We start from the raw sequence: 14,444 nt of genomic DNA, 5'->3' as shown, positions 1-14,444 counted from the left end.
ATCACAGCCATCAATAGATCATCACAGATGTTATATTGGTATCAGCATATATGTGTAGCTAGTAACTAGAAAGATGTATTTGAGGTCATTTAGATACAGGTGACCATTACACATTTTGTCCACCAGAAATAAAGGACAAGTTTATATTTTAACTGTAAAATGTCCCATATCTTAGCCACAATATCACAAATTTAAGGGATCTTTATCAAAAATGTTTGCTTATTATGTTTATGGGTATACTGTAACCTTAATGTTAATCCTTATACTCAAGAAAGTGAAGAAACATGGCAGGTAACGCTATTCAACTTCTTCCCAAGTGGTTTGTGGTTAATAGCAGGCAGCTAAAGATTACATTTCCTTAGCAGAAATACAATGTATTTAGTATCTTTTAGTAACCAGCTTAAACTCACCTATTTAATATGCACACAGCAGCACTTTACCAGAGCTGCATGCTATTCCTCTCCTTCACCACTGGGGACGCAGTGCTAACTTCATCTTCTTTGTGTTTTACGGCTGTTGGCATACAGCTCATTGGTCCATTACTGCCGCCTTCTGCTCCGGAGTGTGGGTCAGACAATAGACTTTAAGTAACAAAAAAATAATAAATAAATAATAATAAAAACTATCACCCACACACACCCTAAGCTACATTGTATGCAAGGTTATACACACAGCACTGGTCCCAGTAGACCACATGGACTAAACACAAACACACAGGATTGATAGCCGTGCAGTGACAGTGCAATACTGTAACTGTTTACTATTCTTTCCCCGTTGTGGGATTCATAAAGAATTTTGAATCTTGAATATCCCCCACGCCATACTATCCTTACCCATCATATCCTATTTAAAAAAAAAAAAAAACTGCGTCCCTTAAGAATGTTATCAGTACCCTGGTCTGTGCTTTCTCACCTATGCACAGTAATCCTTTTAATGTGAATTCCTGCTCCCCTAATTCCCTCAAATTACTCCTAATCACCTCTCTGCATCACATACCAGGTGCTCTGACTCCTCTTCCTGACATGGCAACACAACACTAATTAACGTGCCTCATATAGGGAAACTGAACTATTTTGTTCAGTTTAATGCACAATGCCCTAACCTCAACCCTTGTCAACACAGTTTCGTATCGCCTGTGTCCAGTACCTACCATAGAAACGTTTACACTCCTTGTTTCCCCTCTCTGTCTGTCACATTTTCTTGCCACATTTGGTTGTTTTTTCCCCAGATTAAACATTTGGCCTAGTACTACTGATTTACATTTCTATATTTCCTTTCTTTAAGTCCCTCTTTACCAACTCATCCCCTCTGTTATTTCCCCTTACCCTACATGCGCTGGAACCCACAGACATTTCTTATTTTGTTATTCTTGTAATCTTGTAACTGTCGGTCGTTTTCGCTCCCCTTGTTTTGAAGCAGCGGTGCATTATGGGATACAAAATGTCTCCTAAGAGTGCTGGCTAATGCTAATTTACGAGCGATAACTGCGAATAGATATACATTTTACCCTTTTTCCAGCTGTTAAATTGTCATAATATATAAATATATGATATATTAACTGTATTCTGCTTTCGAAATGGTGAGTACCGAACTTCTTATTTAGCCAGCATTTATTATTCAATAGCTTAAAGCGTTTTTTAGCTTTAGCTTAGTGAACGTAAACGTAGCCCTCTTAACATTAGGAAAAGAGAAAGGACAATTAAGGTAAGCGTAATTATTTTCTGAGTCTGTAGCCAGACGTTTCTTAACAAAGCAACGATTGTATGTATTGGGTTACCTGTTTTAAACGGTTAACGTTAGATTGAACTCTGCGGTGTGTAACTTTATCAGCTAGCGTCTTCAGATCAAAGTTCAATAAAAAAAAAACTCATCACATCACATCCAGCAGGACACAGTCTCACTCAAATACATTTGGCATAAATGTTTGTCCTTGTTTCTAGTCAACGAAAGCGGAGTCCAGAGTGTCAAGCTCCAGCTCCAGATCAGATGAAAGGAGGAGATCAACGAGCTCAGGCAAGACCGCTTATAAAGCCGATACATGAAACTCACAGTCACATTTAATACTTAACTAGTGTACAGTCACATCCACTGTGTTAACCGATACTGTTGTTTTTCTCACTTGCACTACTGTGTCAAGTGAAATGTTGTGTCCATGTAACGTTAGACCAGTTTTAGACTGCACACCAGTCTTTTTTGTCCTGTGCGTCTTTTATTTATTCTTCTGATTTTCTTTTTTTAGTCTTCTTTTAAATATCACTCTCCAACCTGGTTTTAGTTGTATTGTTATATTTATATAGTGGGACCAAGGGTGATTAGTTAGATTGAGTTAGAACTAATGGCATCCAAAAGCTGAGGTCCTCAGTCTTTTTTCAGCCAAGGATCCCATACAGGATAGAGAACATACCAGGGAAACCCTTATGTATGTCCCTTGGAATAATTTATATATTTCTATAGTCTTAGTTATGTGAAAGAACAAGACATTAGACATGTATTAAACATACTGGCAGATTCTAAGAGTTATAGATTTATTAGATTAGAACATAATCTATAAACTATTATAGATTTAAAAATGTGAATATGTTGAACTATGAAGCCTTCTGTAAACCCCCCCCCCAGTTTTTATATCATGATTATTTAAATGAACGAATCTGAAAAGTTTTCATGGACCCCCTGGGAGAGTGTCACAGACCCCACTGTCCAAAAGAACTCAATAATATTATCAGTGCACCGGATCACAGTGGGTAGTTTATCCCCAAAATCTCCAGCCATTTAGACATTTTTAAGTAGTTCAGTTGTTTCTTACCAAGATGACACATAGTTAAGTTTTTTCTTATTTCTTGCTCTTAATAAGAACCAAGTGTCATCTTCTGTGCAATTCTAAAATAAGGTTTATCTTTATATTTCTGTCTTCTGTTTATTCAGGTCGAGAAAAAACTAAGCGTAAACGCAGCCGTAGTAGATCTTCCTCATCGTCCTCTTCCAGGTCATCTTCGTCATCCTCATCCTCATCTTCATCCTCATCGGGTTCATCACACTCATCCAGCCACAGTCGGAGTAGCTCTAGCAGTAGCGGTAAGTTTATCATTAAAGTCTGCAGTACATTTGAGAATCTTTGGCTGGTTTTCATCAGTGTTGAATTGTATTAATGTAATTTTGTGAATTGTAGATCCACATATTGTGTCAATTTTTATTATCATAAAAGTACTAATATCCATATATTGATTCAATGTGTTTTTTCAGACTCCCGCAGTAAATCCAGAAAGCAGTCTAAGAAAAGGAAAAAGGACAAACAACCAAAAAAAGTATTTTTTTGTATTTTATCTCAAGTATTTATAATGTGAACTGACTGAAATGTTTTATAACTGAACATAACTGAAAACTTATTTTGTATCCTGCAGCCGAAAGGGAAGAAAGAGAAGCGACACAAACGTAAAAAAGACAAGAAAGTAAAAGGAGGAGAAGAAAACGTGGGACCCGTACAAATCTCCAAGGTAACTGCCCATTAAGGTCCCATAAAACAAAGAAATCCCTAGTCCCTACCGTTTTCTGTTAAGTGTCACCAGTTTCTAATTGGCTTCCGTTCATTGTATTCCACTCAGAGCACTAAGTCCACCTCGACATTCATTTTTGCCCAAACATGCTCCAGACCACATAGTGTCTTTTTTAAAAAGCAATTTGTACTAGCAACATGTGCTGGTATGATATGCACATACCTAGTTACATTTGTAATTGTAATGTAATTTTGTCAGACAACTTAATAAAAAAAATTGTAGTTATTGTATAAACTTACATTTGTTTTTCTTTCAGTATTTGAATGACAAGAAAAAAGGCAAGTACAGCATGATTTCAGGGAAGAAGATAAAGATGAAAGTAAAAAAGTCAAAGAAAGATAAACAGGTAATCTCACCTTTTTGCTGTCAAGTAAGCTAGCAAGTGTACCTTTTATAGTTTGTGAATGGATTCCTTATTTGCCTTTTTTTTTTTTTTTTTTTGTGACAGCGGGATAAAAACCGAGCACAACTTCTTGAGTTCTTGAACTCTACCCTGTGATGCCACTGTCGACGGCAGTGGTGGTGGTGCTCGGAAAGGTCAGCAGAACTCAGGAAACCACAACCTTCCAGGACAACAACAATGAAGAGTTTTCTGAGAAAAAATTATGAATATGACTTGCATTGACACACAAGGGCAGCACACGGCATGATGGAGTGAAGGAGCTGTATCTCTTTCAGTGAAGAGAGATGCGTTCAGACCACCAGCTTCATTTTCACCATGGCACTGCCCAGGTGGCCAATTCTTCAGCTTAGTCTGATAGCTTATTGTGATATGAGAAGTGTTTATGTTGAGCAGTGTCATCCAAAAATGTTATCTGTAATCAACTACATCAGATGAAGGCCAGTGACTGCCAGCGATCGGCTTCTCAACTTTGTTTGTGGTCACCCCTTTAAAAGTGTACTCCACCGATTGAGCATTTTAACCCTATAACATTGTCGGACTCAGAATGGACCAGAAATATTGTCTTTTTTATTCCACGCATTTTTCTTCCTTATCGAAAACCAGGTGTCTACATTACCTACAATGAAGTGTGAGTGCCGACAGTTCGGCCGGACATTCATGTGTGTTATGGTAGTAGCGGCTAATATAGCCTCGAGCCGCTATCCTCAAGCAGAGCTGAGGAGCGGACTACAGAGGTCTGGTAAGCTCACTTCTTTCTAACTCAACACCCCCATAATTATTTTTAATTTTCAAACTTGTAGTCTTTAGCCCCAACCCACGTTGACTCAAAAGTGACTCACTTGAGGCAATTTATCAGACTTCAAGTAGCTCACTCTGGAGCCACAAAAGGCTTTACACTAAACTATCACTCTCAAATATTCAATAGTACTCCCCAAAACCTGTAAACAGATTTTGATGTGTAAAATTGATTCCCCTTTAAAGTTTGAAATATTTATTTACCTGCTGGCTCTGTCAATCATTTATGTCAACTACATGTAGGACTGCGCATACTTTTATTTTTACGCATACTTTTATATTATTTTTTGTCGATAACTGTTATGTTTCCACAGTTAATGTTGGCTGTGGTAGCCACGGCGTTATCAGTGTGTACTGATATTTAATTGTTTATATTCATTTGTTTAAAATTATATGATAATTAACTCTGCATTTTTTGACAGTAACTGAAAATTCTTTTCTCCAAATTCAGGTATGAATATTATAACAGTCATTTAATTAAACTGAAATACAAAATACAATTACTGTTCATCCCCCTGTATCAATCCAGTTTAAAGCTTTTTATGGATGATGGTGTAAACCTGTTGTGTACTGCTGAATTTTGATGTGTGACAAACAAAGAAAAGAAACAGCAATAAACTGCTGGAAAGACTTTACTTCACTCAAAAAGGTCTGGTAACATTTTGTGATAATTTCTTTTTTGACGGCCTTATACAAATGAACAGAAGGAAAGCTTTCAGTGTGCTGACCTTGAATGATGAATTATTGTGCTGACTCCTTGTGTGCTGTTGGGAGAAAACCAAGAGCAGTCAGTAGAGGGAGAGCATGACTCACCCTCTGAATGAAGTCAATGTTGAGCATTTAGCGACAATTAGCGATAATTTGTATATACAATTTATCCATCAATCTCATGCAAAATATTCAGTCATAAAAGATCATTCAACTCTGCATTCATTTTGTGTTGTGTGTCGAAATAACACCAACACATTTTTCCTTTGTTCCTTCAACATTAAGGAGTCAAGAATGTCTTTAAATTACATTAAAAAAAATCCCTATCAGGCCTACAGTAAACAGCCCTCAATGCTTAATTGCCAATGTCTACAAAATATAAGCCGCATTACTGCAAGAGGCGATAATCTTATGCAAAGTGAAACCGGTTTCAAGTCTAAAAGATGTGATTTCAAGTTATTGACCTTTCAGGTGTGAAGGTAAAGCAGTAAATAGATCAAATGCTGATTGGTCTCATACTGAAAAGAGAAGGAGGATTGTGGGATTCATTCCTGCCTCGCCTGGTGTGCAAAGTGGACATACTGCAGCAGAGAGTCCTGGAGATCAACATTTGTCCCACGGAAACGCCCCTTATCAGACAACCTTACTGCTACTGGTTCCTTTATATCTGAAGTCAGGCATGCTCCACACCGTCTGCGACCTCTCCATCACTCTCTCCACATCCTCTGACACGGTTTTGAGGTCGCTCAACCCCGTCCCGTCGGCCACTGTGGTCAGGCCCACTGTGCTTCCGAACGGGTTGATCTTGATCCGGGACCTGAAGTTCACGAGGGACATGCTCATGGCACGTCTGTTGTTCCACTGGTGGGCGAGCCGCTGCGCTTCCTGCTCTTCCTTCAGGTGATCCAGAGCCTCCAGGAGGATGGAGCGAAACAGGGCGGACACCTCCTGCACCTCAGGTTCATTGACCTGCATTGCCTCCCTGAACCTGTGCAGAACAAAAAACAGCACGGTCAGTGAGCTGATGGTCAATTTAATTTCTGCCATACTGGAAGAGCAGTTAAGTATACTCCTCCTACAACATTGTCAGACTCACAATGGACCAGATGGATTGTCTTTTTTAATCCACACATTTTTCCTTGCCAAAACCTGCCACCTACATTACCCACAATGCAACAAGACTACTGATTGTTTTCCGGTGTGTTATGCTAGTAGCAGCTAATGTAGCATCAAGCAGAGCATTTTCAAACTTGTAGTTCTTCAGACGCTGACTCAAATGACATCACTTAAGTACAAAAAGTATAAACACAAAAAATAAGTTAAATAATAATTTGTCTGCCTCCATCACTGGCCATATACTCAACTAAGAGCAAGACAACTCCAGTTACCCACTTAATAACCATCTTTAACACAGATGATTAGGAATAAGTATAACACTAAGACAAATACTAAAGTCAAAATTAACAATAAAATATATGAAACAATATTAAGTAATATAAAGAGGGAACAAAAAACATGAATACAGTGCACCACAACTGTATCAACGCATGGATATCAATATCTTTCTAATTTCTATCAGAATATACCCATGCAGGTCAATTGAAGAGAGAACCTCAAGGCTAGAAACAAAAACAAAAATTGTACCAGGGTTTTAAATCTGGCCTTTGAGCAAAAGAACATCCACCAAATGGCAAATGTTTAAAAAGGCAACCTGGATTACAGTTATCTTCCCCCCACCTGTGTGACCAGCACACTCCTGCTAACCCCCCAATTACTCCTCCTCCTCCTCCTGGTGCCGAGGCCTTAACAAGCCTTCAAATAGATGGCTGTTTGAGAACCTGCTTCCCAGTAAGTTCTTCCATTTAACTGATGATTGGCCTACTTTACTCTGACACACACCCATGTTAGCTCTGAAGACACATCCAGGGCCAGAATCATATTTATTATAGTTTATCTACTTAAACATTTAAATAGAACCACCACTGGCATTGTTAGCAAAGGGCTATAATGTGAAATATTCAAATGTTATAAATGAAAGTGAAACAGGGCTTTATTAAACGCACAATTCATGATTCAAATATAAATGAAAATATAGCCCCACTGTTGACATTCAAAATACAGGACTTAACCTGCTGTCAGTCTTAAATTAATAGATTGTTTAACCTTTAGTAGGATTTACACTAGATAATGACTAGATCAAAGTTATTGATTGAGCATGAAAGGTCATTCTTCACCTTGGAAACAGCTCGCAAAAAAACGTGTCTCCTCTGTTATAGGTCTATAATTTAATCACACTTTAAATTCGTCATGTCTTTAAAGGCCCAGTCCTTAATTTTCCAACCAACCAACAGTTTACATCATCAGAAACTGTAACTTCATAATAACTGAGACATAATTGTCTCAAAAGAAGAGAAAATTATAGGTGTGGAATAAGAGTTTTAAGAACTTTCCCTCCCTTGTGAGTGTGGACTGCTTGGCTTACTGTGGCTGCAAACAATTTCCCCTATTGGGACAATAAAGCTGAACTGAACTAAACTCTCTCCAGCCAAAAGAAAACATATATAACCCTATTATCATTGTATATGTACCTTGTGAAAGATGATGGAGTTCCAAATATAGAATAAGAATAGGAGAGCTTAAGGACAGGCTGGCATTGGGGAAAACCCAGATGTACCTTATTTAATTACACTTCAAATGAGGACTCCTCTGTGTAGCTAATTAAAACACAAACATGCTGCAGTTGGTCCTTTGTGTGTGTGTGTGTGTGTGTGTGTGTGTGTGTGTGTGTGTGTGTGTGTGCGTGCGTGTGCGTGTGCGCATGCGCATGTGATTTCCACTCAGCGTTTAGTACCTGGCTGCTAACTCACATTAACACCAGCAGTCAAACTGTTTCCCAAAAACCTGTCAACCTCTAACAAGACACCTGAGACCTCCGCAGCTTTCTGTGAACAGATGCTCAAACCAGCTCAGGACGTCACTGCTGCAGATTAAAGGACGAAGACGCCAAAGAATTATAGATTTATGTGAGGGACGAACAAAGAAGTTGGCCAGCTGACAGCCATGGATTTTAAAGGGCGCTTTGGACTTGAGCCAATGAACAAATAATTACGTTTTGGTGGTGATCTGGATCTGGTATTTCTTCCATTAAATTATTATTTTTTTGGCCATAACTATAACATCAGGAGAGATTATTGTTCCTAAAAGTGGACTTTCATGGTCAAGAAATTGTTGTAATATCCTGTAATTTTCGTCAAGCTACATGCTCAGTTTTTGTGTCTCCTTACTTGAGTATGACCAGGCCGCAGCAGGTCGGCGGCACCTTGGAGCAGAGGTCCTCCAGGCCGAGCCTCTCCCCGGTGCTGATGTTGTAGGACGACCGAGGCGTGCTGGCCAGCCAGCTGTAGTCCACTCCGGTCTTGAGGCGCCGGTACTCATTCTCCCTCTCTCTCTGCTGCCTCTCCGTCTCCTTCAGCTGCCAGCTGAACTCCAGCATCAGGGTCTCGGTGACCACGTCAGCCGGGTCCCGCCGGGGGCTCCGGCAGTACGGCTCATTCCAGCTAAACCAAGAAGCCATGTCCTCCTTCACAACCCCCTGATGAGAGAAAGCCAATCAGAGGTACTCATCACACTTAAACGATTAGATGAGATCACACACAAAATATTGCCATGCTGTTGAAATGTTTACTCAGATTAATTTATTTCAGAGCAGTGTGTGACTGGATTATAAAAGAAGAATGCATAGGCCTACAGTGTTTTTTTCCCAATATGTTATAGGCCAGTATTAGATGTATTAAAAGTAATGAGTTGACAATGAGACATTTTGGAAAGTTGACAGTAATTGAAATATCTTTGCAGAGTTTGAAATGTGAAACCAATAAAATAAAACAATACAGAATTGCAGCTGTTGCTGTTACATTAAACATGTTATTGATTCTCTAGTTCACTTGATTAAGTGTTTTACAAGGCTGTCTGAAAATGCAGAAATTGTGGAGAAGACATTATATCCTTTTTGGTTTTTATACTGTTTTTAACACACAAAGAGATCGTATTTGCATAATTTCAATCACCACATCTGAGTGCTGTTTCAACATCTGGACAAAATCCATAAAAGACAACATCCCCCCCATCCACTGGCTCTTTGTTCTACAGGTGTCATATCCGCTCCCACAGATGCTGTATTCAGTCTTTTGTTTGCATTGCTTTTTGTGATGAAAGTTCAAAAACATAACAGAAGAGGCCACTGATTAAGGTGTTTAGTCATTAACTCAGGATAAAATGTTTTAAGAAGTCTACTTAAAGACATGACCCGTTGATCAAAAGAAAATTAATCAGCAACAATTTCGATATTCAAATAATCGTTTTTTGGGGTGTAAATGCTAAACATTCTCCAGCTTGTTAAATATGAAGATTTTTCTTTGTCTAATAAGGTTGTACACTGAATATCTCTGGGTTTTGACCGTTGGTTGAACAAAACTAGACATTTCAAGATGTCACCCTGGGCTCTGGGAAGTTGCGATTGTCATTTTTTTCCACATTTGATCAGTTAATAAAAAAAAGAAAATCGGCAAATTAATAGATTAATCTATAATGAAAATAATCATTGCTGTAAACTGAATAACTGTGAACTGGTCAGAAGAATTGAGCCTTGAGCTTTAGGAAATTGTTTCACCTTTCTGACCTTTGACTGATCAATTCATTGAGAAAATAATAAGAAAGTTAATCGATATTGAACATGTTTGTTATTTGCAGCCCTATGGCGTGATCCCTCAAAAGTGCTTCCGTTCTTACACGGTGTATCTCTTAACAGCAGTACACATGATTTTATGTTGTAACTTTACACATTTTGTAATCTCTTCATTCTGTAATACTATCTTCTTTTATTCTGTCTCCATTTAGTCTTGGGTTAATCTGTTCACGTGCTGAGGTTGTCCTCCAAACCACAGCTACTGTAAATGCTTTATACGACTCTGCTGCACTGTAGTGGGGCAGTTTTTGGCTCTATAGGTGAGATTATCAACATGTGCAGACAAAAGCTTTCACAACAAAGCAACAATGTGAGATTAGTCACAGCCTTTACCTATTCTTACCTCTGGACCCAACAGTTTCACTGAGTTGAGTAACCCTTCAAAATGGAGTCAAACACATGCAGCCAAAACAGTCTTTTTAAACAATGTTCATATGTTAGAAAAGAGCCTGTCCTGTAGGTGTTATTCCATGAGTTTAAATCGTTTTAATGATTCTTTTACAGAAGAAATAAACATGATTCTTTTTTTTTTTAATTATAGATTAATCAGCCGATTCTTTTCTCTTTTAATCTATGAAACAGCAGACATCAATGAAAAAATGTCCTAGGCCCAATGTGAGGTCTTCAAGTGTCTCCAAAACCCTCAAAATATTCAATTTACTATAAAGCAAGCAAAGAAAAGTAGCACATTCTCACATTTGAGAATCAGATTTGGGGGGTATTTTTGGTTGAAAAATGATTTCAACGATAATGAAACTAATTGTTGATAAATTTTCTGTTGAATTGTTGCAGCTCTAAATAGGAGATAGGTCAGCCATTTTTCTCTCTCGTGATCACCAGCTTTACATTTGAATTTGACTTATTTCACATGAAAAATAGAATATTGGTGGCTTGGACTTTCTTTCTTTTTCAGGAACATCCTAACTGCTGAGTTTTACAACTAACTCTTTCCATGCTTGGTCTAATTTAAAGCTGTTTTTAATGCAGAATTAAAAATGAACAGTTTTCTTACCTCTTCTTCTTTTGAAGTTTTTCTTGGTCTCCACAAGAAACAAAATCACTGAAAAGCAGAATAAGAAATGTCCTCAGACATCAGATGGGTAGATGGAAGCTGAGGAGACTAGCTGAATGAAAAGCAGAGAGAGAGAGAAGAGAAATGGATTATCTCGTCCTCTCACAGTCTTATCTTCACCTCCCTCCCTCTCTCTCTCTCTCTCTCGCTCTCGCTCTCTCTCTCTCTCTCTCTCTCTCTCTCTCTCTCTCTCTCTCGTCTCCCCCCTCCTCCTCCCATGAGCCTCTCTGGCCTGCCTTTACTTGTTGCAGGAGGTTGGGGGCACCATCTCCAACGGGAGCCATTGGATCACGGCCCCTGATGAAGTGCTTATGTAGCTTTTTACGATTCGCTGTTGCCATAGTGATGCTCCTAAGCCTATTTGTCCACAATAATCTCCATCAGCTGAAAGGGAGCTAGAGAGCTATGAAGAGGCAGATAAAGAGGATGCAGTGGGTTGAGCGGCGAGATGGAAAGGGGGAGATAAACAATGTGTTGAGGATAGGGTTAGTGCAGTGTGGGCTCACCATGCGGCGATGGCAGCTCAGTTAAGTAGTGAGCGGTGAAACATCTGCAAGAGTTCAGCCTGTGTAAATTAACTTCCAGAAAATTAGTCCCACTGGTCCCGGACAGGCGTGCATGAATTATTAGAGAAAGTGTACTAATTGCAGGAAGAAATGTTTGTGCGTGCGATGCAGCTGATAGAGAAGCAGAGAGGTAAAGAGTCCAGATTGAATGTGCAGTTGTTGTGTAGGTGGATATCAAGGTTTGTTGGCTTATTCTGTGTGTGTAGGTGTCAGCAGCTAACCTCAGACGGTTTCCTTCAGCGCACATTCACAGTAACCCTGAAGTTCCTGTCACACTACAACACCACCACCATCCTCCTCCTCACTGGTATACTGCTAAATAAAATGCTGGGTTATTTAAATTATTTGTGTTTAAACAATCAAACCAACTTAAAGCAATTTAAATAGTTGCTTATACAATGAGTCTGTTATATACTTTGTAAATCTCAATAAATATTAATTCAACAACAATAGTAGAAGTAGTAAAATACTCTTCATTGATGCTGCTTTCTAATCGCCTTTAATACTGTATTTAATACAGCTTTCTAGAACACTAATAAGCCATTAATAAGGACATTATTGTATAGGTTACCAGGTTGCCTCATTTGGCTGCTGCTGACCATTTATAATGAAGACTCTTCAGATGGAAAGTTTGACCTTTTACCTGCTGAAAAAAGAGCGTATACATAAGATTCATTAACCATAAAGATATAAGACTGTATTAACCTTTTGTAATGGAGATCTAATTAGAAAGAGGCAAAGAACCGTATATCTGAATTTTGTAGTCTTAGCTGACATGAATAAGGAATCTATAGGGTGGGTTTTGGTGGGTTTTTACTCTTTATTACATGACTTTCCTCATCTCAAAGCCAGAGGCCCACTCTGTAGTTCAGGCAGTGTTAACAGGGAGTACATGAAGTAAATAAAAGTTAAAATACACTCACAGCACAATCTAGACAGTGACACTGCTCCTGTTCAAGGCCATAGTGTCATGTTTTTAATCTGAATAAATGAACAACCAGAGTGAGAGTGAGACCTCTAAAGGCAGTGTGTCTACCCCATAGAAGGTAACAGATTGGAAGGTACGATCTCTCTATAATCCAGATGACAGTGTTAATCCTCTAAAGTGATTTCCTCCATCAACCCCATGTTATCCTTACAGAGAGAGCGGCCACAGGCTCTGATGTTTGTCTGGCAGGTTTTGGGAGGTCAGATTTGCTGTGAATGGTGGAGAGATATAGACACCTGTGTGTCCTGACGCATGACAAGAGCCCAGTGCTGTGCATTTGTGTGACAACAGCGTCACACTGTGTTTGTATTGACAGTGGATTACCAGAGGGGTGGAGTTTGCTGCATTGGAGCTCATTCAGCGTATGTTCAGTTTATTTACAGAAAAATAAACGGAATCTTAAATGTGTCGCCTGGCTGCCTGAACATGGTTGGATTCATTGTTTTATGGTATGAGAGAAAAAGTGACATGTGGAAAGCCAGAGTGCATTTAAGCCAATCAAAAAGTGAATTTTAAAGGAATAGTTTGATATTGGAAAATATGCATATTTATAATATGATGCTGGAGCCAGCAGCCGTATAGCTTATCTTAGCATCAAGAGTGGAAACAAGGTACTTGCAAGTCTATTTTGCTACCTTTGGACAGAGCCAGGCTAGCTGTTTACCTCCTTTTGCAGTCCTTATGCTATAAGCGACTGGCTGTAGTTTCATACTTATCAATCATTCATTCATTCAGTCATTCATTCAACCTTTAGTCATAATCGAGAGATCATTGAGGGGCGACCCTCATTTACAATGACATTGAGTCAATTACAAAGACAGAAAAAAGAAAGAAAGAAAAAACACAAAGAAGAAGCAATACCATCATAAAAATAGTTGACAGCTACTCAAACATTCTGATTTGGAAAGGTTTGGGGGTTTAAAATCAGATTTCTAAAATGTCCAAAAGGTACAAGTGAGTTGATTTTAAGGAGGTGCTGTATTTTGTTCCAGTAGTCAGGCGTACTAAAACTAAAAGCAGTGTTTCCAAGTTCAGACTGAGCTTGTAGAACATGAAGCAAAAGCCAGTCAGCTGAGCATGTCTGATAAGGTCCCTCTGAGTAACAAGGCAACTTTGTAAGGTAATATGGTAGTGTTTCCAGCAAGGGTCTTATAGATATGAGATACCAGTGAGTGTCACGTCTTTCTTGGAGAGAGGACCACCCAACCCTGTCATATAAAATACAATGATGTGTACAGACATGATGACCGGTTATAAATCTCAAGGTGAAGTGATAGACTGAGTCCAGAGATTTAAGTGTTGAAGAGGATGCGTGTCTATGAATAGACTTCTGCGCCTCTTGGTTTTGTTTTCAGGCTTTAGAAAATCTAGCCTGTGATGGGAGACTTTGGCCAATCACAAGTCATTTCAGCGAGAGCGAGAGAGAGAGAGAGAGAGAGAGAGAGAGCATTCCTATTGGCTGTTCTATGCATGCATTGCCCATGTGACAGAGAGGGGAGAGAGAGAGCTGAAAGAACTCGGTCGTCCTACAACATCAGCACCGGGGAGAGGCTCGGCCTGGAGGACCTCTGCTCCAAGGTGCCGCCGACCTGCTGCGGCCTGGTCATACTCAAGTAA

The 14,444-nt window shown here is 39.1% G+C and overlaps 2 protein-coding genes across 2 annotated transcripts; one reads left to right on the top strand and one right to left on the bottom strand.

Annotated features, from left to right (window-relative positions):
• Nucleotides 1-1,382: 1,382 nt before the first annotated feature.
• On the top strand, nt 1,383-5,389 carry si:ch211-22i13.2 (uncharacterized protein LOC553945 homolog). The gene is made up of 7 exons (XM_031322572.2): nt 1,383-1,579; nt 1,941-2,013; nt 2,923-3,072; nt 3,241-3,302; nt 3,399-3,491; nt 3,808-3,897; nt 4,000-5,389. The coding sequence occupies exons 1-7, from the start codon at nt 1,577-1,579 to the stop codon at nt 4,048-4,050; spliced, it is 522 nt and encodes a 173-aa protein (XP_031178432.1). The 5' UTR covers nt 1,383-1,576; the 3' UTR covers nt 4,051-5,389.
• rd3 (retinal degeneration 3, GUCY2D regulator) lies at nt 5,366-12,781 on the bottom strand. The gene is made up of 4 exons (XM_031322567.2): nt 12,763-12,781; nt 11,214-11,325; nt 8,742-9,049; nt 5,366-6,445 (listed from the first exon to the last, which is right to left on the bottom strand). The coding sequence occupies exons 3-4, from the start codon at nt 9,029-9,031 to the stop codon at nt 6,091-6,093; spliced, it is 645 nt and encodes a 214-aa protein (XP_031178427.1). The 5' UTR covers nt 9,032-9,049; nt 11,214-11,325; nt 12,763-12,781; the 3' UTR covers nt 5,366-6,090.
• Between the last annotated feature and the right edge of the window lie 1,663 nt (nt 12,782-14,444).

The sequence above is a fragment of the Sander lucioperca genome, chromosome 19, assembly GCF_008315115.2.
Source record: "Sander lucioperca isolate FBNREF2018 chromosome 19, SLUC_FBN_1.2, whole genome shotgun sequence".
Taxonomy (NCBI): domain Eukaryota; kingdom Metazoa; phylum Chordata; class Actinopteri; order Perciformes; family Percidae; genus Sander; species Sander lucioperca.
Note: the sequence above shows the minus strand (reverse complement) of the source record. Positions and strands in the feature narration are given on the sequence as shown.

Bases quoted from the DNA above. Each gene is read 5' to 3' on its own strand.
- si:ch211-22i13.2 (XM_031322572.2), top strand. The intron at 2,014-2,922 runs GCAAGACCGCTT...CTGTTTATTCAG, and splicing joins GAGGAGATCAACGAGCTCAG to GTCGAGAAAAAACTAAGCGT. The intron at 3,303-3,398 runs GTATTTTTTTGT...TGTATCCTGCAG, and splicing joins AGGACAAACAACCAAAAAAA to CCGAAAGGGAAGAAAGAGAA.
- rd3 (XM_031322567.2), bottom strand. From the start codon at position 9,031: ATGGCTTCTTGGTTTAGCTGGAATGAGCCGTACTGCCGGAGCCCCCGG. The intron at 6,446-8,741 runs GTAAGGAGACAC...TGTTCTGCACAG, and splicing joins TGCGGCCTGGTCATACTCAA to GTTCAGGGAGGCAATGCAGG.